The sequence below is a fragment of the Lagenorhynchus albirostris genome, chromosome 5, assembly GCF_949774975.1.
Source record: "Lagenorhynchus albirostris chromosome 5, mLagAlb1.1, whole genome shotgun sequence".
Taxonomy (NCBI): Eukaryota; Metazoa; Chordata; class Mammalia; order Artiodactyla; family Delphinidae; genus Lagenorhynchus; species Lagenorhynchus albirostris.
The window spans coordinates 134,505,645-134,533,502 of NC_083099.1; the positions used below are offsets into that span (position 1 = coordinate 134,505,645).

The 27,858-nt window shown below is 43.8% G+C and overlaps 1 protein-coding gene across 1 annotated transcript; it reads right to left on the bottom strand.

Moving 5' to 3' along the window:
• Nucleotides 1-1,815: 1,815 nt before the first annotated feature.
• Nucleotides 1,816-11,564, bottom strand: ATP5PO (ATP synthase peripheral stalk subunit OSCP). The gene is made up of 8 exons (XM_060150882.1): nucleotides 11,509-11,564; nucleotides 10,950-11,206; nucleotides 9,704-9,754; nucleotides 8,595-8,705; nucleotides 5,758-5,887; nucleotides 4,929-5,041; nucleotides 2,297-2,383; nucleotides 1,816-1,997 (listed from the first exon to the last, which is right to left on the bottom strand). Exons 2-8 carry the CDS (start codon nucleotides 10,983-10,985, stop codon nucleotides 1,884-1,886), a joined length of 642 nt encoding a protein of 213 aa, XP_060006865.1. The 5' UTR covers nucleotides 10,986-11,206; nucleotides 11,509-11,564; the 3' UTR covers nucleotides 1,816-1,883.
• Nucleotides 11,565-27,858: the final 16,294 nt, after the last annotated feature.

The following is a 27,858-nucleotide window of genomic DNA, read 5'->3' on the forward strand; positions in this document are numbered from 1 at the left end:
TGCTGACACCTTTACATCTGTGAGACCTGGTACTAAGCTCATCATAATCTTGCTTCACTCTAGCAGCTACTCAGGGAGTGGGCATTACTGCTTCTTCCATTTACAGGGGTGGAAACCGAGCCTTGAAGGTGGAACGCTTCATGGGTTGGAACAGCAGAGGCCTGCACGTACACCCCCCAAATGCTCCAAGGTGCGTTCTCAGTCACCTCGTCTACTGTTGCAGAGAGCAAAGCAGTGAACATCACAGGGCTCACCGCGGACAGCATGTCATATCCCCTTATGAAACTTCCTGTTGAACGAGTTTTGTAGAGTGGTTATTACTCCCGACTAGGTCACTCTACAGTCTGGGAAAGGGTTACTACCCCAGTGAAGTAACACATTCACTGCGGGTGCAGATGTTATAGTCCTGTCAGGATGTATTTTATGACCTCAAGTATGGCGGCCGCATGTACACCAGGTTGTGTTTGAGATATCTCTTCGGGCAGTTTCAGGATAATTGTAATTATCAGAGAAGCAAAAAGATTTATTTCAAGTTTGGCTCCCTCAGCCTGGCTGGAAAGGCCTTAATTGGCAGGACCAATGGGCGGAAGTTCTGCCACACATCAGGGACTTGCATTTATTTATTTATTTACATTTTTGGCTGCGTTGCGTCTTCATTGCTGCATGCAGGCTTTCTCTAGTCGTGGTGAGCAGTGGCTTCTCTTGTTGCAGAGCACGGGCTCTAGGTGCACGGGCTTCAGTAGTTGTGGCATGCAGGTTCAGTAGTTGTGGCGCACGGGCTTAGTTGCTCCGCGGCATGTGGGAAGACCGGGGAACAAACCCGTGTCCCCTGCACTGGCAGGTGGATCCTTAACCCCTGCGCCACCAGGAAAGCCCCAAAGAGCAGTGACTTCTAACCGTCGGTGTACCTTCCATTGGAATACCTGCTCCCAAGAGGGGAGAAAATCCTGTGATTCCATTCTGTCTAGACACCCCTGGCCATTCCTTGGTTCAGAGGACATTCTCGGGGGCTGTGACAGCCGGCTGGCTGAGAAAGCTGCCATTCCGCTGCCTTCCCTTGCGAAGTGCACAGCTCTGATGGGGACCCCTGTGCTCAGTGGGGCTGAGGGAATGAATGCTTGTTAGCAGAGTAACTGCGTTTAGATTTTCTAGATTCTAGACTAGAGGCATCTTTTCGGAAATAATCTCTCTGAAAGCTTTTACAGAAAACATTACTGCCTTTAAAAGTAGGATAATGTGGAGGGTGGGACTGTAGGCCAAATCACTTTGGGCTCAAACAAGTCCGAATGCACACGCTGGAAGTACGTGTTAAGAGTTCAGCAGGTGAGCACAACCTGGCCCTATTTGAAGGACTCTGTGCAGCCCAGTCACCTGGCTGACATGGGACCCCAGGGGCACAGCAATAGGGGCTGGCCCACGTGCTGCAGAAGCTGCAAGAAGCGTGAAGCAGCAGAGGAGGAGCAGCTGCCAGTGTCTGACCAGCGTGGGCTCAGGGACCACTTTCAGTGTCTGACTAGAGATGGGCCCCAGCACTTGAAACATGGAGATGACAACCGGTTTGCTTTACCTTAACTCCACGTGCAGGCTCAGGCCTTGAAGACAAAGGAAATGAGGTAAGATACATGAAGTACTTAACAGTCCCTGGTATAAAGGTTAACTTTTTCCTAAGGGATACAAGCTTCCATAAATTCCTAAGAATAATCGACACAAACTAAGTTCCAAAGGGCCTTTTAACCTTTAAACTAAGGGGATTGTGAAAGATATAAAAATAAGGCTCCCTATATTTCCACTTTAAAAGACAGCAAACATAGTATATTCTGTTCAGGAAGCATTTTATTGTTGCTCCAAGTTTAAGAACTTTCACTTTTAGGAAATCAACACTTTTAGAGAATCTCCCGCATCGCTTTGCTCAGCTTCTGAATCTTGGTTTTTGCAGACATATCAGCATATTTCTCTCCAATACGGACAATCATTCCACCCATGATTGATGGATCAACCTAGGAAAGAAAATAGGTTGGAAATGTGAAAACACATTGACATTTCATTAATCAAAAAGAAAGATGAAAAAGTGCTCTGAAAAGTCTATGTGCTACATAACTGTAAGCGGTAACAATTATATCTAGAAAATGACAAGTCAAATTGTGAATGGACTCAATAATCATTTATATTGAATATAAATATGAAGGTTCTACTATAGGCAAGTTTTTACATAATCAAATCTAATTTTCCACTTTCTATAGCCATTTTAGGTGTCAAACAACCTGAGGAAACGTACCGTACGTAATTAAAAACCTACCTTAACTTCCAATTTCAATACTTGGCCTTTACTTAGGAAGCTCTTCAGGACTGTTTTTAATTCGGTAAGAGTGGCTTCATCTAAAGGCTAAAAAAGGACAAAACCATCCTTTAAATTTAGATAAAGCAAAACAGAAAGTTACTATAGTTGAAGGAGAGAAAAAACATCCCTCTGGCAACGTATCACCAAGACAGGCCTTGTGAATTCCTCTCTTAGATATCTGAGGACCCATCCTGGAGTTGTGCCGCAATGGTCACTCATCAATGCTGGTGTCGGGGTGTGTAAAGGCCCTGCCTCACAAGAACACATGGGCAGCTCACACTGGGAGGTTAGGTTCACTTACTGCCCATCTCTGCTCCATGGTACTAGCAGTACAACTTGGAAGTAACGATTAGTAACCTGAAGTTTATAATGCCTGAGGATGCAGGCCTCTCCTCCGTGCAGCTCCGTGCAGCTCCTCCGTGCATAAATAATAGACTGCCTGAGTCTATTATTCCCCTGGATGAAAAGCTGCAGTTTGACCTGGGATCTGCGGGTACCAGGAGCTCTGGCATGCCACTCCACTCTCTGCAGCTCACAGAGAGCCCGGGCAGGCGGCTGGCTCCTGAAGTCAGTACAGCTCTGTAATCTTGTTCCTACAGAGCAAGTGCCCTGACCATCCAGACAGTGTTCTCTCCTTTTTGCCCCAACTTTTACCCCTGATTGGGTGAGAACGGCAAATGTTGCTGAAGGAGCGGCATTTCACCTGTCACAAATCCTACCTCCCAACCCACACACCCAAGAGTCCAAAAGCTAGCAAAGAAGCCTTTCAGCTCTGCAAAGATCCGACAGTGTCTTTTGGGGGGTGGTGGTGGGGAAGTCTATCAGTGCTCCATCAATCATTCGCTGAGGCTCTGAGGTTAGAGAACTCAGAAGTATACGCCCCACCTTCCATTCAGACACATGCTGTGTGCTAAGCACCCGTGTGTGCCAGGCATTTTATACCACCATCTCCTTTAACCTGGACAACTCCGGGAGGTCAGGAGTTATTGTTCCCATTTTACGTGTGGGAGAACTGAGGCTCACAGTGGTTAACAAGAACTCACCTGGGCAGGAGGGATAAATTGGGAGACTGGGATAAACATATACACACACATATATATATACCTATAAAAAATAGATAACTAGTAAGAAACTAGTGTATAGCATAGGGAACTCTACTCAATACTCTGTCGTGCCCTATATGGGAATAGAATCTAAAAAAGAGTGGATATATGTATAACCGATTCACTTTGCTGTATACCTGAAACTAACACAACATTGTAAACCAACTATACTCCAATAAAAATTAATTAAAAAAAAAAAAGAACTCACCTAAGGTCCCGCCAGCAAGTGAGGACTAGTGCCAATATTTGAAATCAGTCTATTTCTAAAGTCTGTGCCCCTAGTCATTAATCAAGGTGTGTGTGTATGTGTGTGTATATATATATATATATATATATATATATATATATATATATATATATATATATATTTTAAGGGTGGAAATTATTTACCCGGGAGACTCAATGTCAAAAACATTAGCATCAGTTGGTTCTAAGAAACTTACAAAATCATGTCCTTGTAATCACTGAAGAATGACCTGCACCAGTGCTTGGCCATGGGGATGGCGTGACCATCTGGCCAGGGAAGCCTGGTCTGAGCTCTATGGTCAAGGAGAACCAGTGCAGTCACGGTGGGCTCCGGAGAACATTTGAGCTATGTTGACTCTCAGCCAGGAATGTGCTTTGGGGGCACCAACTACTGAACTACAAATGTACGAATAGGTACTATGTGCTAAAATGTCTCCTTCACGTTATGCTCTTTTAGAGAGTTAGAATATCTTTTCAACACTAGAAATGTTAATCTAGGTGAGGTCAGGTGCTGCGTACCCCAAGTAAATCTACCACGCTCTACTGATAATTAAGCCCCACAGACTGTTTCCCTACCTTGACTGAACTACAGTGGGAAGAGGATACACGCTTAAGACAACAACAACAAAATTAATTCTGGGGAGGTAGTGCCGATTACGGAACACGGACTTCTGAGAGAGAGGCCTGTGTTCAAATCCTAGTTCCACATTCTGTGACCTCGAGCAAGCAACTTATTCCCCTGGGCTTCAGTTTCTTCACCGGTAAAATGAAGATAGTAACACTTCTGCTTCACACAGACCTTTGATATTAAAATAAAGCACCCAGAATAGTGTAGGTTTCAAAATTCAGTCCACTTCAGCAAGTCAGTAAGACCAAAGGGCCCTTCCGCCTTACCCCTTCCCACTCACCACCGCAAAAGATTAGACACGCATTTCAGTAAACTACGTAGTGTGATATTTACAAAATAACTTAAACCTTAATGGAACATAAACCAGTATTTCCCGACACATTTTTAACTCAATCTACACTCTTTAGGAATAATCACTGGTTAGGGAAGCACCAAGAAGACACGCTGGCCCTTGCAAAGCAGAGGTTCACAGAAGCTGGTATAAATGAAGCAAACCGCCCAAGTGCCAAGTCGCCTGTCCCGATTTCTTGATTTTAGCCTTTTTCTTTTTGTTCTGCAAAATGTGACACAGGGGATGTCAAGGCAAATGCAGCAGCAACAGCCCGTCACCTACAGATGCGGTGGTAACTGTGCAAGACACTTCTCCCCGGTGGACACTCATCATGGTGGAAAAGGCAGAAATGACCCCAGCGGTATTGTTCAAGCGACCATTTTCAGCAAGCAAACCTGGGAAAGTAAAGGTATTTCACTTAAATCAGGTCATTCATGAAGCATTATATTCACCTCGAACGCAAACTTAGATTTGTGGCCTTAAAATTCAATGTCATTTAAGAATGTGAATGGAGAAGACGCAACTTATTTAAAAAGAATATGCAATGTTCAAAAAAAAAAAAAGACTGAACAAACAAGGATTTAAATTTGTAAGGGTGTGTGTGTCTTACATGGATTTGCAGTAGATTTCTTGATACGGCTTTCAATCTGATTTTCAGGTTTATGCCACAGATACCAGTGTTGGCCATAAATCCTGAAATTAACACACTGTCTATATTCATTACACGCTTTCTTTGAATTCTGAGTGATCATGGGATTTGAAAAGCAACTCAAATGTACCAAAGAATGCAAATGTCTTCAAGGACAGGGGCACAGCCACTGGTTACAAACCATTTTCTTGGTATGAGTCCCACTGGTCTCGTCCATGGGTTGAAACTGTGCAATCAGACATTCTTGCATCTTAATATCCTTTAGACAATGCTCCTCAAACTTTAACGCCCAAACAATTCACTTGGGGAGCCAGTTAAGATGTAGATTGTGACTCAGCAGGCTGGGGGAGACCAAGATTCCTCACTGCCGAAAGGCAGGCGGTGCTGGGGCTCCTGGCCCATGCAGGACAGTTTCAGTAGCAAGATTTTCAGAGACTTCAATAAAAAACATCTAATACTTACTGATCAGGTTGGACGTGAGGGGAGAAAACTTCTCTTTTGCTGTCATGTCATTTAGGCTTTTCATTTTAATGGAACGCTTTACATAGGGATTCATGACAGAAGCAGCCATTTTGGGTTCCTTCAAGATTTGCTAAAAGTACCAAAAAATAACTTCTTAAACTCTTTAGGCCATAAATGATCCTAGCTGTCGTACACATATGTTCTGATGAATCATACATTTCATAAATAAAATTAGCACTCTCAAAGCACATGAAGGGAAGTTTACAATCACAAAATTTTCTTTGCTTTTAAGATGATTTTACACAGGATACAGTATTTCTTGAAAATACTTAAAACCACTTTAATGAAGATTCTTAAATTTATTTTTGCCTTTCAGGAGAGATTATAGAAAACCTAAGCAGCCAAAAGATTCAATTCACCACCTACTTTAATGTACCTACTATGGGTAATACTCTAGTTTTTCCCATGCTAAGAGGACGCTAATGATGCCCACACTCAACCGTAGACCTGACAAGATGTGCTGACTGCAGGCGGCCTCCTGGCCTTTCCCTCTCAGGCTGACCCGGCTTCTGTCCTGCCCCTCAGAGAGCTCAGGAGAACCAACCCAGCGCTGTGCGGGAGCTCTGGGGCTTCCAGAGCAGTCTCAGCCAGTCTGGGAGGAAAAACGGTCAAAAAACGGGAGTGCAACTACCATGAGAGACACAACTTTGTCTCCACTATGTTACGTCACCAACGCCTGGTCAGTGGTCACGTGCAGCTTCCAGCACTCTGCTCCCCTGAGTGTCAGGCCAGAGCTCCAGCAAACCAACGGCTGTTTCCATTTGGGCATCTTTCAGTCATGCACCTCTATTAGCCCCTCAACCCCTCTGTCAGCACCCTCTCCTGGGCTCCTGGACAATTTCTGTCTCTGATCCTAGCTACCTGCCTACACTGCCATCTAATGCTAAAACTTCAACTTGAGCGACCCCAAAGAAACAATATTTTTCCATAAAAACTGCTAGCTTATACAAACTACAAGCATTCTGGAGTTGGAACCATACAGTTTTTCATGTTTCTTATCTGTTTTTGCTGCATCACCCATGGACAGTTAGTGACACCTGGGCAGCATATTTTCCTCTCAGTGCCAAGAAATGGCTGATTTTCTTTTATAAAGAGTCTTAAGGTAATGGCCTCCTCTGTATGTCTCCACGTCTTAACCGACTTCAAGTTTTAATTAAACCCCATTCTAACGTCCACAAGCCAGCCACTGGCCCCTTGGCGAGCACCGGTGCTCAGGTCTAAAGTGGGTGCGTGGGACGAGCGGCGGGCAGTCACCGTCACCTCCCGAAAGCCTGTGTGTGACCCTGTCTGCTCCTGCTACCCGTCCCCCGAGTGTCTCCAACAGTAAGTATGATTCTGTGAGGGTCAGAACAGTTGACGGTACCAACTGAGATCAAAAGCGTTATCTGCAGAGATAGATGGACGAAGGGAGGAAAACAGAGCTAAAATTACTGTCTGTTAGGACAAAAGTTCCCACAAAAGCTCAAAATGAAAAAACGAACAAAACTTATTGTTCTATACAACTAGTCTGTGAAGGTTTTTATCCCCTCTAACAAACAGTAAGATTAAAAAAAAAATCTTTAGAAGTTGTTTAAAAATTATAAGAAATTCTTAAAACATAAAATCAAAAAAAAGAACACAACTTTCTCTGGACAGATTATATACTAGCTGTACATCCCCCTTCTTTAATGCAGAACTTACTGCCAGAGGTGGGAACTAGAAAGTAGTGTACTGTAGAGTACAGTATCTTTATTTCAAGCCCGGGATGTGAGTGAAATTGCAGCCCTCCGTCTCCTGTTGCTGACGATCCTTCTGCTCTACCATCTCCCACCTCCTCTCCCTCCTCCAGTCAGTAGCTCTTCTTGCCTGTTCACTCGATGCCAGCCCCTGGATGCCAGCTGTTGCACTGTACTACTGTACTTTTCAAGGTACTGTAAGGTTTAAAATGTTCTGTTTTTTGTTTGTTTTTATGTATTTGTGTGAAAAGTATTATAAACCTACTACAGTACAGTGCTATACAGCCAATTGTGTTAGTTGGGTACCTAGGCTAACTTTGTTGGACCTATGAACGTGCTCTTGGAACGGAACTCGTTTTTATGTAGGGGACTTACCGTAAAAGGAGCAGGGGAAGAAACAAAATGTGTTAACTAGAAAACTCAGGGGAAACTGCAGTGGGGATTCTTCTATTTAAGTTACACTGTAGGCTTTTGTTAATTCAGTTCATTTACTCCTCTTTTCATGTTTAAAAAACACGTAAAAATAAACTTTCCCCTGTAGCCTTGTGGTCTTTGCCAGTTCTCTATTATCGTCATGAAACTCTTGCACCTTCACTAATTTTGCTGCCCAGCGTGCTCTGCTCATTTTCTCCTCACAAAAGGCTTCAAAAGGAAAATAAATTCCCAGTTAAACAAAATCATAATATATTCTAAAGACTGTTTTGGAAATACCTGGAAATACAAGCAAAGATTATCAAGGTGACTTTTCAATTCTCTTTTGAAATGACAATGTTTCTTAAATTACCATCGTAAATTTAGATTTTCTATTTCTTCTCTGAGCCCCAAATCTTGGTTCCTAATATTAATATCCTTACCTGCGTCAGTTTGTACCTATTATACAATAGGTTCAGAACGATAATACCCAGTATTATTACTATCAACATCATTACAGAAAATATGCTTTTCCTTTTTCTTGCAACTCTTTCTCTTAGGATACACCTCATTAGGGATGCAGAGTCAAATATCTAAGCAAAATATATACAATGAGAACTTAATAAGTAATGAACAGGAAAGGCTACTTACTGCTACTCTCAACAATTCCTTTTCTACTTGTTCCAGTTTATTCTGTTTAGATGCAGCAGAATAAAGAGCAGTGGCATAGCGACCTTCGATACCGTATACCTGAACAGGTGGCTTTAAAAACAAGGGTGGAGGAGGGGAGGAAGCGAAAAGGAAAATCAGTTAAGACAATACTACGGTATCAATAGCAGAAAGAAATATTTATAATTTTAAAAATACATCTTTTATAGCACAAAACAGTTTAAATATGTCATCAAAGAGCTATCCTGAATGACAAGTCTCAAAATGAGGGATGTTTCCTTGGCCAGGTCACTCTATCTGTGACCTTCCAATTTCTCACCTTAAAACAAGGGGTTTAGGAAACATGGTGTCTGAAGTCCCCTTCTGCTCTAACTATCTATAATTCAACTATGTTAATTATGAGATGAGCTTAGGATTCCTTTGAATTCAATAACTACTTAATTCCAAGTTTGGGAGGTTTTAAACACTGATAGAAGGCAGTTTTGAACATGCTAGAACCAGGCAAACACGTGTTTATGAAACATACACAAGCATACTTTTATACATTTCAGAGTAATACTGCAAATATCCCTTACAGAGCTCCATAAATGTTCAGTTTAATGGAGCCCTTTAGCAATTTACTAAGTGCCTGAGGCTTGAATTATTTTTTACAATGAACCACTGGCTTTTAAAACCACACTACCATCAATGTATGACTACATATGCTTAGTGGTACTGTGTGATTGTAGTGGAAAAGCTGCGGCTTTGGATGAGCAAGATTTAGTTTCAGTCCAGCTTTAAGACTAAGCTGAATAACCTTGGGCAAGTTTTCCCAAAGTCTGTTTCCTTTTTTGTAGAATGGGAAGACCAGCTACCTCCCATCACTGTTATCGGGTTTTAAGAAATTCTCCTACTTAAAGGTTATGCATGGGCCTGTCCCATGGCAGGCATTCAACATTATTCCGTCCCCTAGCCCCTCCACCCCCATCATATTTGGGGAACCACAGATCATGCAGAAAGGTTCAGGGGTAACTATACAAAATCCATGCCCCTAAGTGTACTGCTGTCTGATTCACACACACTCATCTGCTTTACAATCACAAAAGACATACCCTCACAAGCTTGGCAAACGGCCTGACCACAGATGTACTGAAGCATCGCACCTTTAAAACAAAGAGAAAGGAGATCCAAATGAGACTACTTAAAGGATTTCTGCAGTTAAACCTGCAATAATAAACAGTAAACATGACTTCTAGATGATTCGCTTCTCATGTTTCCTTGTATCATCACATAGATTACATGAGGGTGAGCTGCTCTTTATTACCTAGGAGTAAATTTCCCCACTGGAAATCATTCCAGGTTGCTTGGGAAATTGCTTTTCTACTTCTAACTTCCTGGTTTCCTAGGAGTAGGCTGAGGCAAGCACACCACTGAGAGAGAAAACACTAAGCTTGGTGAAATGTGTCTTCCAAAAATTTTTAACAAGATTTTCGGCATTTATATTACCACCCTCGAGCATGATTTTAATAAAAAGTGGGAGGATTCCAGGCATGATCTGCAAGAGATGGACCTTCTTAGAATCGAAATGCTATCTGAAAATACAGACGAATTCTTTGGGTACTCCAGCCGCCTGATGTGAGAATAGGCCCTAGTACCTTGTCTATCAAAATACTACCTTGATATTGTTGAGATGGTATCTTGTCTATCAAGAGTTGGAATCCAGAGTTTAAAAGGCACCTGGCAAAGGCACAGGTCACCTTCAGATAATTCCAGCTCTAAGTGTACTATACCGGTTGTGAGGGTTAAAAGACTTTATAACACTTATGGAAAACTTACGGAAGCTGTACGCTGTCATGATACGTAAAGCATCATGTAATACAAAGAGCACGAATTTTCTTTCCAACTCTGTGGATTCGAATCTCAGCTCTACCCCTTATTGGCTGAGCAGCCAAGGACGAGTCATTTTAACTTTTCGGTCTCACTTTTTTATTAAAACGTGAAATGTGCTTTTACAAATATTCCTTAGCATTACTGGTGACCCTGGCCAGGTGTGACCACCGCAACAAAGAGCGATCCCCCTTCACCTGTGCCCTTCAAACCAGCTGCTTCTCGGGGTTGTGCTCACAGGACGCCAAGGTAGGACACGCGCAGCCTCAAGCCCACCGGCCCGCGCGCATCCCGGGGGGAAAGCGGGGCTGCCCAGGCCGCCTGGCGTCGCCCCCCACTCGCCTGGCCCCGCGACCTTGAACGGCGGCCACGCTCCCCAGCTGTGGCCTGGAACCGTGGAACTTAGGGGTCTGGTACGAGTCACCCCAGGAGGGCTTCTCCCGCTGGCTTTCAGGACCTTCGTTCTCTCACCTGCAGGGAGAGCCCAGACACTACCGGCGCGGCCATCTTCTCCTGGCGGCTGTAGGTCAAACCAGAGTTGGCAACAGCGACCAAGAGCGCACGCGTGCGTCAGCGTAGCCGCTCGGCCTGCTGGGAAATGTAGGCGTAGGTCGTCAGACCGCATGCGTAGGGATCTCACTCAGACTGGGAGTTGTAGTCCTTAGAAGCGAGTGGTCAGGGCTGGACCCACAGGGCTGGGGGTTGGGACTAGTGGGCTCAGACAGCACCTGGAAATGAAATTCTAGAGTTACTAAGTGACCCTTATTGTAGAATAGATATAGTGCCCTTAGCTTAAAATTTCCATTTAGATAAGTACGGTGGCATTTGTTCCATTTCACATTCATCACTAGCATCATTAGCGTGTTTACCCTTTCTTCCTACCACGCTAAAAGGTGATCAAGCGCAGTTCCTCGCGCTGTATGTATATATAAACCCCGAGCCTTACAGCTCCAGCAGCGGACACTACGTCCCCAGTGCCTGGGCCGTGACTGCTCCTGCATACCTCTATCCCACCTCCGCCCCATCTCACCTGAGTACAGCGCTGACCTCTTGGTTTGTGCGGACGCGTGAGGTTCTGGTGTTTAAACACTTCCTTCTGGGTAAGGCAGAGTGATTATCTGAGAACCATACCTAAAAATAGAACTGGTGTTTGAGCAAGTGTGACATTGAAACTGAGAACCCAACACTAGCTTTGGCTAGTTTCTCTGCATTCATAAAAACAACCTATTTTCAACCCACTTCCCTCTAAATGGAATTTACTCTAATTTTCTCTTGTGTACAGAAGAGAGTTGGCTGTTGGTTGGAGTTTCCTGGTTGCAGTAATGGCGTCCTATGGTCAATTAAGATGTCTTTCTGCTCAGATCTATTATAGGAACACAGATTAAGTCCTTAATTTACCCTTTTCGAGTGCAGGTTTCTCATCATTACATAAACTTGTTAAAATGCAGAAAAGGAGAAGGGATGTAATTGCCCTCTTTTCGAACACTCAGAGTGTGTTGTCTCCCATTATTTTTTCAGATAGTAGCCTGGACTGCCCAGGCTTGAATCCCAGTCCTTTCATTGACCTTGGCCCAATTAAATAACGTCTCTGTGCTTCAGTGTTCTAATCTATGAGTATTAGAATAGCCCCTACCTTAGGGCTGTTAGGAAAAATGAACAAGTTGTATATCTATCTGTCTATCTATCCATCTATCTATAGATTTAGAACAATTGTCTGACAGACTGGCACTGAATAATATTCTCTATTTTGTTTTTATATTCTGTAACTTAATCATTCAATAATTTTGAACATAATTCAGATGGTTGCCTTTTTCTTTCTCTCCATTTTAAACAACACTTCATCTCCTGAGCATCTTTAGACACAAATTTTTTTTTCTTCTTCCTTAGGATAACTTCCAAATGGATTTCCAGAGCTGGTACAACTTGGCGAGAGGGTATGAGCACTTTAAAAGTCTTTGATGAATGAGGCCATGCTCTTTTCAAAACTTTAAACCAATTTATGCTTTCACTAGCAGTGCATAAAAACCCTTGTTTTACTTTTCTCTGCAAACTCTTTTGGGAGGCTGTCTTCAAACATGTCTAATGGAAAGTATATGCATTATGCAACACATTTTATTGAGCACCTATTATGTGCAGGCAGCTCTTCTATACCCTGGAGGTACAGCAGGGTACAAGACAAGGTGCTTGCCTTCATAGACCTTGTATTCTATGTGGAACCAAACCACAAACCCCATGTTTCCTAATGTGTGGGTGTTATTAAATGTAATTCAAATCGAAAGTTCTGGGGCCAAATATACTTGGAAAATTCTGGACTACCTCATTAATAATTAATTATAAGGAAGCGGTAAGGTTGCATAGCAACAGGGAGAGTCCCTCTATTTCCTTTGTATTTACCCCCATCTCACTTCAGCCCTTTGCATTTTGCCAAAATAATAGTTTGTGGTCGTTTGAATTTTAGGGTTTATCAAATGGTTGCACATGTATGGTTTCATTTTTATTTTGAGTCTCAGGATAACTCTAAGATGTAAGTAGTCTGGTACTCCCCTACTTTATAGGTGCTGAAACTTCTTGGATCCTGTTTGGGCAGCTTATCTAGGAAATGGCAGTTCTGGGTCTCAGGATGCATTTCCGGGCGTCAGATTTTGATGCCAGTGTACGCTGCTTACATCTTGGTGATCTGGACAGTTGGAGAAACACAGGAGCAGCCCTGATGCCTGACGCCTCCACAGTCAAGCCTCCCTCCACCTGCTCATGGATTCCTGGGTGTCTGCTGAAATCTCACAGCAGGCAAAGCCCAGCAATGACCAGCCAGGACCTCAGAGACAAACTCTCACGAGGGACCCTGACAGCAGTTTCCCAGATGGGGGACTATCGAAACTTCTTAAATGCAAGAAGAGAGAATTTGAAAGAAAAAAAGAATTTTGTCCCACAGAAGAAGGGAAAAGACTTAGCACTTTACTTTTATAGTGCTTTCCTCCTGTACAAACTTAAATTGTTTAAAAAATAGTTATTTTATCTCTGAGGCTGACAGAGTCAAAGGGACTTGCCCAAGGCCACAGTCCAGGGCTACAGCAGTAGTGAAATCCAGACATCAAATCTCAGCTTTTTTGTTTTAAGCTGATTTTCAATTCAAAACAAATATATTTCTCACCATTTTATTTTCTCTTTAAAGGCACCATAGGCTGTCATGAAAACCAGCAGCGTGGTGTCATGAGACCCTCAATTGCACATGTTTTAAAAAGTGAAGTGATTTTCCCCTTGACCCAGAAAGAACCTTCTAAAACTCAGAAATCTGGATGAAGGTTAATATGCAAAATGTTCACTGCACTCACTTTAAAATGGCAAAAAATTGGAAACAAATGTCTGAGCATAAGAGAATGGTTTTAAAAATGGAACACTGTGCAGCTGATACCGTGAAATTTTCGAAAAGTATTTAGTGACATAGAAAAATATTTAATGACACTGAGGAAAAAATTCCAAACCACATTGTGTATTTTTCTATAATGAGCACGTGTCGCTACCATAATCAGAAGAAAAAAAGGGAGGGGGGAATACCGTGATCCTGTCCCTTAACTATGTTCCCAGTAAAGAAGAGATCCATCCACTCTCCTTTCTGATAATGCTCAGCTTCTGACCTGCAGGGAAATGCTTCAAGTTGACGAGTTCCATGAGGGACCAGGCTCCAAAGTTGGACCAAAGGACTTCTAAGATTTCTTTCCAAGATTAGCTTCAACTAGACTCCACCAGCCCAGGGAACATTTTCTTGAGCTTTGCAGAATCCATACTAAGGATGTTATCTTCAGGGCAAAGGGTGTTAAGATTTTCCCTACACATTTTGTTACACTGAAAGGACCTGGGAAGTGTTTGCTTTATTCATATATTTGTTTATCTTGGAGGGAATTTCCATCAGTTTTCTCTTTCTTTTAGTTCTCTCCCCCTCCAAGTTTATTTTGAGAACTGTACATGGATCCTTTACAGCAGACCAGAGCCACTCGCTGTCCTGGGGACCCAGGCTGGCAGCCCCGATTTAGAACTTCATAGGTAGCTTGTCTTTCCATTTAAACCTTAAGCATGGGAAAGTGACTTTGGTAGCTTTCTACACATGTCTATGGCGTTAAAGGGGGTTTAAGGCCAGTCCTGCCAATCAGCAGAGGCCCCTGGGCTGGAACTGATCTGGCTTTGAACAAGAAAAATTGTTGACAGTGGGACTCCAGGTGCTGAGACCATATGATTTTAAACTGTTTATCCTCGGGATTTGATGCATCTACTACAGAAGAAAAGAGAGAATAAAACGCATGAAAATGGCTTGGTGATATTTTTGAGTCTTTGGAGAAAGCTGCGTTAGATGGGTCTGCAGCACAGAGCCGGGACCTGGACGGCGACAGAGGGAGAACCAGGTACTGCGGGAACCGGTTCCCCTCCCCGGCCACGGGCACCTTCCCGCCCCTTCTGCAGCGGTCGTGCCTACCTTGAGGCATCAAGGTCACTGTGCGCGCTCAGCCTGGTCCAGGTTTCCGAAGCATCATCCTGACACTGGGGGGCGCCATCTCCTCACGTTGTCAACTCAGACTCTGGCCTTGGAATCAATTTCTTTCTAGAGCTTTCGCCATTCAAACCCCCCGTGTCACAGCTCACACAAGCAAGTATGAATCAGAGTATTGTGAGATTGACAAACAAACTGGTTCCTGAGAGATGCTCTAATCCGGGCTGCTTGTGTTTCGGGGCTCACAGTTTCTTGTTATTGTCACCCAGCCTCAGTGGGGAAGCCGGTCTTAGGACCCCCAGGGACACTCCCCCCTCCCCCTCCCTCCCCCTCCCCTCCCCCTCCCCCCTCCCCTCCCCCTCCCCTCCCCTCCCCTCCCCTCCCCCTCCCCTCCCCTCCCCTCCCCCTCCCCTCCCCTCCCCTCCCCTCCCCTCCCCTCCCCTCCCCCTCCCCTCCCCTCCCCTCCCCCTCCCCTCCCCTCCCCTCCCCCTCCCCTCCCCTCCCCTCCCCTCCCCCTCCCCTCCCCTCCCCTCCCCCTCCCCTCCCCTCCCCTCCCCTCCCCTCCCCTCCCCCTCCCCTCCCCTCCCCTCCCCTCCCCCTCCCCTCCCCTCCCCTCCCCCTCCCCTCCCCTCCCCCCCCCTCCCCTCCCCTCCCCTCCCCTCCCCCTCCCCTCCCCTCCCCTCCCCTCCCCTCCCCTCCCCTCCCCTCCCCCTCCCCTCCCCTCCCCTCCCCCTCCCCTCCCCTCCCCTCCCCCCCCTCCCCTCCCCCTCCCCTCCCCTCCCCCTCCCCCCTCCCCCTCCCCTCCCCCCTCCCCTCCCCCCTCCCCCCCACCATGTTCCTTCCAGTCGGCGCGGGCCGCGCCTCCTGCTCAGCCCTCACACTTCCTGGGGCTGGCTCCGCGTTTGCTTCCACAGGCTTTAGAGACCATCGCTCGTGGGTTAGAGCGGACTGAAGTCTTTCTTATCAAAGTCCTTTTTCTTTCTGGGTTTGGGGCAGTTCAGGGAAAAGTTATACCATTCAATGGGTGCCCTGTTCCGGGAGGTGGTAATGACGGAAGGAACGAGCAAATGATAAATGCAGAACATTCTTCTGTTTGTTGATTTGATAAAAATGTTGACAGTAAACAGTGTATGTTTGGGGGCCTTTCTGATGTAATGAAGCGCTCCGCAGCTCCCATTCTTGCTTCTCTTTGGTGGTCCAGCTGGGGCTTTGGGGGCGTGGGAGGCCCTCGTTCCCTGCAGTTTGGTCATTGTCTGCTGTTCCTGCAGAGGTAGTGCCAGGCTCTGCAGCCCCGAGGCCCGGCCGGGGTTGGAATCCCAGCCCTGCCACTCACCAGCTGTGTGGCTTGGGTGAGTCCCTTAACCGCTGTGCCTCGGTTTCCCCACCTGGAGAATGCAGATAGGAACCATACAGGTCATGTGAGCTAACCAGTGCGCCATGGAGTTGAACTGTTACTCTCCTCAAGACCATCTCTCTAAATAGCATCTCTCCATACAGAGGCAGGAGGAACACAAACCTGGGTCATTCTTCATTATGGAATTTTAATTCTTATTTTCATCTCCTTCTTGTGCTGTGGCCCAGAACGTAGAGCAGAGCTTCACTGTGGCTTCTGAAAGCTGGGAAATTGTTATCGTCAAAAGCAGCTCCTTTTTGAAGGAGCTTGCCTGCAGGGGGAAGGGCCATAGCTGGTGAGTCCCAACTGGGTCTCCTCATGTGGGAGGTTACAAGAGAAGACGGACTGGTGTTTTTAGAACAATCGGCTCTCAGGATATACTGGTGAACAAGAAAGCATTGAACACTGATTACTTAAAAAAAAAAAAGCAGTATGTATATTTGGTGCAAGTAAAAATGTGAGAATAGTGAAGGCTTTGTAGGAGTTTGGTGTGGAAAAGGAAATTATTTGATAAAGAAAAAAATTATACTTTTTTTTTTCTTTGCACAGTTATTTAGCTGTAGTAAAAGGGAAAATAAAAGTCAGGGAATGAAATGTATACAGAGAGGAGGGGAAGCGTTCTCAGAACACGGGAGAGTGTGTGGTCCAGTCAGATTTCGAAATGCCCAGTAGAGAGATGGGATCATTCTGGATCTCACAGTGGGATGCAGCACCCAACAAAGTGTTGATGAACCCTGGTGGCAGACCAACCACTGTGTCGTTTTTATCAATAAAGAAGCACACAGGGAGGAACGCTTACTTTGAGGTTCCTGGTAAATCGGGCTGGAGCTGTTTGGGGTGGTGCACTTTAGTACAAGGAAGATGGAGAAGAACAACGGCCAGTCCAGTCTCATGGAGCTGAGCGCCTGGGAACAGTGTACATAAGGTGACTTCAGAATAAAGGAGGCTTTTTTCCACCTCCGAGTTTAAAGACAGCCACTGTCTCTGTAGCAAATGAATTAGTGTGACCTTGCAGATGGCCCTTGTGACCTGGAAGTGACAAGGAATAATGAGACTTTTCGTTTTGCTAACTGGGTACTGGGAAAGGAAGCTCAAGATGGAGTCAGTATTGCTAAGAGAGCTCTCTGAAATGGAGCTGGGAGGACATTGAGAGGGTGACTTGTGCATGTCTCAGCCTGGATTGGATCTGACCTGTGACTTGATCAAATCATCCAGAGCATCTACCAGAAACTCATGACAGTCTATCTAATTCTCAGACCCCTACCCTAAAACAGACTATGATTCCTTAAGGACAAATATTTTCTGATTTGCATCAGAGCCAATCATAATTCTCTCCAGGCAACTTTTTAATAACCTTGTGATTTTTGGCTTTATAAGCTCCTGACTTTTTTCCTTCCCAGAACACTCTTTCCAAGTAACCTGAATCTGTGTCTTCTGAATTGCAATTCTTAAGACCCCCAAATAAACTCTTTTTCTTATTTGCAGCATCCTGCGTCATCATCATCATTATTATTGTTACTTCAGTTGACAGTACCTCCTAGGGGGAGACTGGTGACTTATTTCTGTGGGTTTTTGATTCTGTGCTTTGAATTGCAAGGCTGAATAAGAACACTAACTATTTTGAGTTTTTCAGTAACGGGGAAGTTATTGGTCGGGTGGTCTTTGGAGATTAAGGCCAATCTGCAGGAAAACTGAGTAGTTCAGACCATTTATACTGTATGGCTTGAAGTGGGATAGAGGACCATCCCCTAATTCATTAACTCATTCTTTCAGGCATTAATTCATTTACCAAACATTAGCTGCATGTTAGAGATCATGATAGATGCTGTAGAGAATGAAGGCAACCAAGAATGACTTTGCCTTCAAGGAGCTGTTGCCAGCTCCCTTTGAATGAGTTTTTCATTTATTATTTTTATTTTTTAAAAGATTTTGGCTGCATGCACTGCGTGGCTTGTGGGATCTCAGTTCCCTGACCAGGGATTGAACCTGGGCCACAGCAGTGAAAGCACTGAATCCTAACCACTAGGCCACCAAGGAACTCCCAGTTTTTCACTTTTTAAAATGACCTCCCCTTTGTTCTACACATTGGAAAAGAAATTGGTATGGTGTTTGGCTAAAAATCAAACTAACTAAATTGCAACATAATTTTATAAACTCTGGGCTATCTTTAAATCTTTTTATTTTGTAGGAATCCCTTCTACATCTGGGCTCCTAAGGGACAGCAACCTCCTCCTATCATATCTTGGCAACTAATTGAAGCAACGAAAGGGGAAGAAATGATAAAAATAAACCATTCCAGCTGGCAAAGCGTCACTGTATAGTTCTCAAAGTGGCTGTTTATCAGAAATAAAGTTGATACCCTGTTGGTGGCACTGGATCAAATTGGTCCACTTTTTTTAAAAAAATAAATTTATTTATTTAATAAATTTATTGCTGAGTGTGGGCTTTCTCTAGTTGTGGTGAGTGGGGGCTATTCTTCATTGTGGTGCACGGGCTTCTCGTTGTCGTGGCTTCTCTTGCTGCAGAGCACAGGCTCTAGGCGTGCAGGCTTCAGTAGTTGTGGCACGTGGGCTCAGTAGTTGTGGCTGTGGGCTCTAGAGCTCAGGCTCAGTAGTTGTGGCACACGGGCTTAGTTGCTCCACGGCATGTGGGATCTTCCCGGACCAGGGCTCGAACCCGTGTCCCTTGCATTGGCAGGCGGATTGTTAACCACTGCGCCACCAGGGAAGCCCCAAATTGATCCACTTTTGACGATGACAAGAGGACCAATGTTCTTTCTTCTTGTGATCTGTGACAGTGCTGTGCACCCTGGAATCAGCAGTTTTTGTAATCCAGATTTGTTGACATTCTTGAGGCATGGAAATTTTCCTCATTTGTATTCCAGCTCCAGAGGTTTCCTGAGAGAACATCCTAGAAGTAGCTTTTCATTGTGGTTTTTCAGCCATCGGTCCTGGCTACTGATTGGAATCAGTTGTGGAACTTAAAAAACTACAGATAGCCACCGAAGACATGTGAATTAGAATCTGCGTGTACATTTTATTTTAAATTAATTATTGAGCTTGAATGTTCAGTGATTGGACAGGGATTAAATAACATGTAGTATGTCTAGATAGAATACCTTGCTGCCATTTAAAATTATAGTGAGGAATATTTGCTGAGCTGAGAACCTATTCATAATGCATTGCTAAGTTAAAAAAAAAGGAGGCTGAAAAGAGCATTTGGTGTATAATCTGATGATATTTTATTAAATAATCATGTATTTGTATGCATCGTACAAAAAGCCAGAAGGAACCGCACAAATACGCCTAAGGTGGTAACCACCGTTAGTCTTTTCCTCGGTGCTTTTCTGTCTTTTCTAAGTTTTAAGCATCAATCGTATATTGTTTTTGTACTGGGGAAAAATTCCTTCAATAAATGTTAGTGGTTTCCCCATCAGGGACAATGTGGTGAGAAGGAGCAAAGGAAACTAGATACACATGACTGTCTCATTCATTCATTCATTCGTGATTTCTATTTAGCCTTTAAAAATTTTCTATTAATATTATTTAATGTTATTTTCTATTTATTAAGGAAAAAAATGTCTTAAGCACCTGCTGTGTGCTACACATTGACAGTTTTAGGCACTTGGGCTGCAGAGGCTCAGTTTCCTCAAATCCAGCAGAAGAGGCTGTGAGGACCTCGTTGACAGGCATGTTCCCTCCCTGGAGGTGCCAGTGAAGTACATCTGGAGGGGGGCGGGGCTGGGAATTGCCCATGTTAAACAAACACCCTGTGTGGTTCTGACAGACTCTCTGGTACCACCCTTTGGGAACCTGTGAGGAGTGGGCCCTTGACCTTAAATAGCTTAAAGTCTAAAGATGATGAAAATGGAGAATGTGAAAACCTGATTTGTTGGTTTCATCATGGAATGTCTACTAAGTTCCCCCAGGATGTCCTTGGACACATGCTCCTTAGCTGTCTTATTTTAGAATGTGACATATCTAAGTGGGATGACAATCAAAATATACCCAGCCAGATTGCCAGCCTCTGTGAGGGTCATTTGATGAGGCAAACACCTTCCTTCCTTAAGGACAGTCAGAGAGCAACAGCACGAGGAGTCATAGCAATTCTGACAGCAGCCACTGCTTAGGAAGTGGTTAGTGCCTGCCAGCCACTTGCCTAAGCATTTTTAAATTTTTTTATTTTTGGCTGTCTTGGGTCTTCGTTGCTGTACGCGGGCTTTCTCTAGTTGCGGCGAGCGGGGGCTACTCTTCGTTGCGGTGTGTGGGCTTCCCATTGTGGTGGCTTCTCTTGTTGCGGGCTCTAGGTGTACGGGTTTCAGTAGTTGCGGCACGCAGGCTCAGTAGTTGTGGTGCACGGGCTCAGTTGCTCCGTGGCATGTGGGATCTTCCCCGACCAGGGCTCGAACCCGTGTCCCCTGCATTGGCAGGTGGATTCTTAACCACTGTGCCACCAGGGAAGCGCTAAGCATTTTATTGAATTCTCTCAAAAACCCAGAGGTTACCTACCCCATTTTACAGATGAGGAAACTGAGGTTTTAGAGAGATTAATTACCCTGCCTGAGATTACGTGGCCAGTCAGTTGGCTTGTCTCCAGGAAAGCCTGGGCTCAACTACTATGTTATCCAGCCTCAAACTCGACCCATGGCCACTGTGCAACCTCTCGTTGTGAGGCTGCCTCCAGGGCTCAAGAATATTGAGACTCAGGCAGCTTGCTGCTCGGCGACCCCGGTTGAACGTTTTCTGGTGTGAAATTATTAACTTCAACCTTCGAAAACTGTGCCCTTCATGGTCCCAGCCAGTACAAAGTTAAAAACACTTGATAAAATGCATAAAACACAGCCAGCAGCATATTTCCAAATCACGTTGTAAGCCAGGCAGCGTTCTCCTGAAACATTCTCGGGGGCAAAGCAGTTAAGAGAACTTCCACAGAAGTCTGTGGAGTGGGGTGTCCATTGAACCAGGGAAAGCTGGGGATTTGGGGAGGCCAGCCCCTTGCAGTGGGAACAGCTAAGGGAGGGCTTTGGGAAATTTGGGCAGTGACAAGGATGCAGGGAAATATACTACAGTTTTTGCCTAGGAGTGAAACTCACATTTGAAAGAAAAGCTATCTTCTACTCTACTCCCAGGCATGTTTTTTTTTTCCCCACTCTTATTTGTAATAAAATGATGGGGTATTATTATTATCTCAATTTTTAATTTTACTGAGATACGGTTTACATACCATAAAATTCATGTACCCTTTTAAAATGTACATATCAGTGGTTGTTAGTATATTCACAAGGTTGTGCAACTATCACCACTATCTGATCCGAGAACATTTTCACCTCGGCAAAAAAGAAACTCCATACCCGTTACAATCACCCCCCCCATTCTTTGCCCCCAACAGCCTCTGGCAAATTATGATGATTTTTAATGGTTATATCTTTTCAACTAGATTACACGAGACCATGGAACTCATTACTCTTCCTGGCACAAAGTAGGTGCTCAGTAAATGTTTTTTTCTTGGTGATAAAGTTCTCAGCCTTAAGACTCTCCTTTCTTTCTTGGTCTGTGTGGTAATTTAAAAATTATAGTAAATGACTGGAAGAAGAAAACATGCAGCTGAGTTTTCCCCCCTCCCCTTCCCATTTAGGAAGGCCTGAACGCAGAGGTCTCATGTCAACCAGATAAATGTTTTATTGGACTTTAAAAAATTCAGTTTGATTTAGGAAAAGACAAAGACATCTTGGGTCTTATAATGTAAAACGAACGTTGACAGTTCAGTGATAGTTCATGTTTTTCTGGCTCATAAGAATACAGTGAGGAAATGAACAGCTTGGACTGTGGGAAAAAGAGAAGTTATGCTGAAGCTCTGATAGGAATGGGTCTGAACTGGTTGTTTACACAAAGGCTGAGACGCAGCTTCCGTCATGCCTGGGAATCTACAAACTCAATGCCATCTCATTGGCAGAACATGAAAGCTAAAGATTATCCCCTAATCCTGTGGCATTTGCTGCTCAAAAATTTTCACTTGAAGTCACACACTCTTTGGAGGTACAAATATTTTGTGTACCCCTGCAGTATCTATGGAAAAACTTGTCAGAATGTTGTCTATAATGGTTACCGCAGATGAAGTGGGTTTTGTCACCATCCGGAATTGACCATGCTCTCTCCACCCAAAATTTCCACTTCTTTTTAAATTCAAATAGTGGAAGCTTATGTGACAGCTTTACCTCTAATAGCAAAGAGAATAAGATTCAGTGCACTGCTGAAAAGTGGAAACAACCCAAATGTCCATCAGTGGATGAAAAGATAAAAAAAAGTAGTCATATCTCTACAACGAAATAGTATTCAGCCATAAAAAAGGAATGAAATCCTGACATGTGCTACCACATGGACAGACCTTGAAAACAGCATGCTGAGTAAAAAAAGCCAGACATGAAAGGTCACAGGTTGTATGATTCCATTAATGTGAAATGTCCACAAAGAGGCAAATCTATAGAGACAGAAAGCAGATTGCTGGTTGCCAGTGGCTGGGGAAGGGGAACTGGGGAGTGCCCGCTGACGGCTACAGGATTTCTTTTTTGCAGGTGATGAAAATATTCTGGAAATTAGATAGTGGTGATAGTTGCACAACTTTGTGAATATACTAAAACCCAGTAAATTGTGTGCTTTAAAACGGTGAATTTCATGGTATCTAAATTGCACCTCAGTTAAAAAAAAAAGTAAAAAGAAAAAATTTGCCCCCAAGCCTCCCAAGGGTTAAAAATAAGAAGAGTAAGGGGGACAATCTGATGTGATCTTGCTGGTGCCTGTGTGAAGATGATTTAGCCGCTCTCCTTGCGAGGCATTTGCTGGAAAAAACCACATGCTTGCCACGGCAACACCCTCCTTCAGGCCTTTATCATTCTTGCCTAAAGATAAAGGAACTAAAGAATTTTGACAGCTGAAAAGGACCTTGGAGAGTCTGGTCTGACTCTCTCACTTGGCAGGTGAGAAAGCTACTTGCAGGCAGTAGAAGTGACATGTTCAAGGTCATCTTGTTAGTGGTTGAGCTGGACCTGAAACCCAGTGTTCTTTTCACTTGACCTCTTTTGCATTTGTTTTTTTCCCTCTTCTCTGTCTCTCCCTGTGCAAATATAGTTGTGCATTGCACAGACCTTAGTCTTCCTGAAACACAGATCATATGCCACCTCCCCCTAAAAAACCTTCATGGCTCCCCACTGTCCCCCATCTCCTCTCTGCCACTTTGCTCCTGAAATAAACTGTCTTTGTGGGCCCAGCGCGCAGTGTACTTTCCAATATCACTTTCTTGTTCATGTTCTGTCACTAAACTTTGTATATATTCAAAGTCCTCAGCTAAATCCTGAGTTTCTTGAAGACTGGGATTGTGTTTTACGTGTCTTACGCATCTTTGACCTTGGGACACAGGGCACAGTGCAGTTCCTTGAACTTGGTAGGGCTCAGGAAATACTTTTAGAAGAGTTGATTCCATTCAGGACTACAGCTGTCTTTGCCCAGATACATGCAAGGAATATCCCAGGAGTTCTGTCAGTAGGTGGCTATTTTGTGCTTCATCTCTTCTGTTGGAACACTGAGTTTAATCTTTGGCTGTAATCTGGACAAAAAGATTCTAGAACCCTCTCATGAGAATAGATTTAGTCTCAAAAAGGCAAAACTCAGTGACTTAAAAAAAAATAACCCAACATTATTTTGAAATAAACTTTTTATTCATTACAGAAGTAATTTGTGCTCATTGTAGAAGATTTGGAAAATTCTGAGAAAGTTCCAGGAATATAAAGGAGAAAATAAAAAGTGCCCCTAATCCTAGCCCCTAGGGAATGTCTATCGATAGCCTTTGATCTGTACAGCCATTTTTCTACGCACACGTATACACCACAGGTAGATTGTTTACAAAAACGAGATCCCGCTCTGCATGCTGTTTTGTAACCCGCTTTGAAATTAAATGGAAAATGAAAATTTAAAAGCACTGCATTAAGTGGGAAGAATTTTGTTGCCGTCAACTCAAATGACTCATGCTGATGACATGGAGAAATGGCAACTCAATATTTGTTTTGCTTCTTTGCTTTTCTTGGTGCAGGAAAGGGTGAAAGAGACAGGGTAGGAATAGTTCCATGAACTAAGGAATAAGTGCCTTTCTAGCTACCAAGTCACTGGGGGGCGAGGAGGTGCTTCGCCTCTTTGGGTCTTTGTCTTTTCACCAGTTCTATGAAGGAATTGTGTCCATTAAGGTCCTTTCCTAGCTCTAGACTCTTGTGAGCTTTAAGTTTCTCCTTGTCCCTTCTTTGTCCTTGGATATTTCAGAGCCCTCTATGTGCTCAGGAAGGCGGGGAGTGTGACTACTTTTTCCCTGATTTATGCCAGCACAGTCCCTGGCAAAGAATTGACACTTAACAAATATTTGTTAATGAATGAATGGATGAGATGCTCATGAATGATGTCCTTTGTCACAAACATCATTAGACCACATGGTCCTCTTTTGGAAGCACCAAATAGGAATTCTATATTTAGGTTCTTGGAATTTGGATAAAAATAAAAGTGAGTAACATCGAATATCAGTTGGTTAATGGAAAATATTTTCCCATTCTTCAGATCCCATTTGGCTCTCTCTGTAGCTCCATGAGGGAGATATGACTAGTTCCGTCCCACAGGTAAATGGATGGCCAGTTTCCTCTGCTGGCCTCTTGATTCCAGGTCCCAGGTCCCTTCTGCTACTCCTCATTGCCTTTCAGACACCCCATTTCCTCTCTGGTTGGAAAAGTCACTCTACAACCACTCAAGCAAGTTGAAAGTAGAAGTTCTCAAACTTTAGTGTTCTTAAGAATTGCCCAAGGCATAGTGATCCACATTTTAAATAATTGTTCAGGGTGATTTTGATGCAGGTGGTCTGAAAAGCACACTTTCAGGAATACTAGCTTAAAGTATTTCAGGTGTAGTATTTTGTCAAGCAGAGGAGGCTGCCAAGAGAAGAACGTCAGGCTTTTCATCAAGCATCAGCTTGCCCAAGCTTTGGTTTCCAAGGACACTTGGAAATAACAACACAATGGTTCATGTTCATTACACATTTACTGTGCCAAGAGCTTCTCTAAGTGCTTTACATACATTATGTTCTTTACTGCTCCTAAAAGCCCTCCGTTGTAGGTCCTGTTATTGCCTCTGTTGTACAAGGAAACTGAGGCTCAGACAAGTATGTTTGGCTTATCTATGATCAGGTGAAGTTGACAACAGGATTAAGTAATCAAGTCCTACTGTTGTCAGGTTAAGGAAACCTAACGCTTTATTATTTTTATAAGAGCTGGGAGAAACTGGTGAATGCCATCGGCTAATAGGGAGAGTAATTCATATTTTGGCTTACATACTCATGTCTTTCCTCATGTGTGGATGGCTCTTGGCAATTGTGAAACTGGAAAACGAAACAAAACAACACAGTGAAACGAGTGAAATTCATTTCTTCTTCCCCTGGGTAAGACCAGCCCTAGGACCAGCCCCTGCCATGTTCTGAATCAAATGTTACTTTTACCTAAGAACTGAACTATTCTATCAGGGAAACTTGAACACTGATTACTGACAGGCTATTTGCTGACATTAAGGAATTATCAGTACTATCATCTTAGGTATGATACTGATATTGTGGTTATGTTAAAAAAGAGTGCTTATCAGAAATAGAATCACAGATGTAGAGAACAAACTTGTGGATACCAAGGAGGGGAAGGGGGGGATGAATAAGGAGATTGGGATTGACATATATACACTACTATGTATAAAATAAATAACGAATGAGAACCTACTGTATAGCACAGGGAACTCCACTCAGTGCTCTGCGGTGATCTAAATGGGAAGGAAATCTAAAAAAGGGTGGATATATGTATATGTATAACTGATTCACTTTACTGTATAGCAGAAACTAACACAACATTGTAAAGCAACTACACTCCAATAAAAATTAATTTAAAAAGAGTGCTTGTATTTTATAGCTCTATACTGAAATACACAGAAATTAAATATTAGGAGGTTTTGGATTTTCTTCTAAAAATCCAGTTTGGGGAGGTAGATGAATGAAACAGGATCAGTTTTAGGATGATAGTTGTTGAAGCTGGCTGATGGACACATAGGGGCTTATTATACTATTGCCTCTAGTTTTGTATGTTTGAATATTTTCATAATGAAGAGTAAAAAGTAACTTCCTGTCTCGTGTCCCTTACTCTCTACGAGTGGATTTAATACGTGTAACTAAAGCACTCGAGGTTAATAATGGATTAATATCTGATTGCTGTAAGAGAGCATTTACATTTTAAGCAAAGATCTTTAATGTCTTAACGAAGAAATACATTGTTATGACAAAGTAAGAAATACTTTGGAAATTTCAGGCATTACCCCAACCTGATAGGAGAAATATTTTGTATTAGCTCACACTTTCTCCTTCCCTACTTTGTCTATGTGCAGAATTGGTCCTGATCCCTGCCTTTGGGGACACATTTTTTTTTTTTTGGCAGTATGCGGGCCTCGCACTGTTGTGGCCTCTCCTGTTGTGGAGCACAGGCTCCGGACGCGCAGGCTCAGTGGCCATGGCTCATGAGCCCAGCCACTCCGCAGCATGTGGGATCTTCCCGGACCGGGGCACGAACCTGTGTCCCCTGCATCGGCAGGCGGACTCTCAACCACTGCGCCACCAGGGAAGCCCTGGGGACACTTTTGATCATCATTATTTTTTCTTTTCTAATAATGCTCTGTAATAACATGGTGTTACGTAGTGTTCAAAATGCTTTCATTTGCTACTCCTAGACCCTCATTCCTTTTCTGTGAATAGACAGTGCGTATCGTTAAGCATGGGAACAAATAAAGGTCCAAGAGGTTAACTATCCAGTTATTGGGCTGGTTAATTAATTCCTTTTTTTTTTTTTTTGCGGTACGCGGGCCTCTCACAGTTGTGGCCTCTCCCGTTGCGGAGCACAGGCTCCAGACGCGCAGGCTCAGCGGCCATGGCTCATGGGCCCAGCCACTCCGCAGCATGTGGGATCTTCCCAGACCGGGACACAAACCCGTGTCCCCTGCATCGGCAGGCGGACTCTCAACCAGTGCGCCACCAGGGAAGCCCCTGGTTAATTAATTCTTTTGTTTATCTCTCCTCCAGACAAGAAGCATGCATTGAGCATCTACTATACATCTGTTAAGATGCTGGACTGACATGATACAGACACGCATAAAATAGTGCCTGACTTTGAGGTGCTCATACCTGGGGAGGGAAAACAGTGCTAAGTGAATAAGTGTACAGAGTTGAGGGCTTCACTGAGAAGAAGAGACTTGTGCTGGGCCATGCAAAATAAGCAGAAGTTCATCCCACTCCCAGTGAATGTCAGAATCAGAACCAGAACCCAGGGGTCCTGCCGTCTGTTTGGTCCAGCACAATTTCTGTGTGGCAATTACGCTTCTCTTTTTTTTCCTGAAAATCCCAATTTCCTTTGTTCCTTATAACTCCTGCAGGATTTTTCTTAAAGCCTTACA

What these genes read in the sequence shown, in the direction of transcription:
- ATP5PO (XM_060150882.1), bottom strand. Translation starts at nt 10,985, where the DNA reads ATGGCCGCGCCGGTAGTGTCTGGGCTCTCCCTGCAG. An exon ending in TGTCTGGGCTCTCCCTGCAG is followed by an intron (nt 9,755 to 10,949) that starts GTGAGAGAACGA and finishes TTTGTTTTAAAG; the next exon opens with GTGCGATGCTTCAGTACATC. An exon ending in CCTCACGTCCAACCTGATCA is followed by an intron (nt 5,042 to 5,757) that starts GTAAGTATTAGA and finishes TTACTTTCCCAG; the next exon opens with GTTTGCTTGCTGAAAATGGT.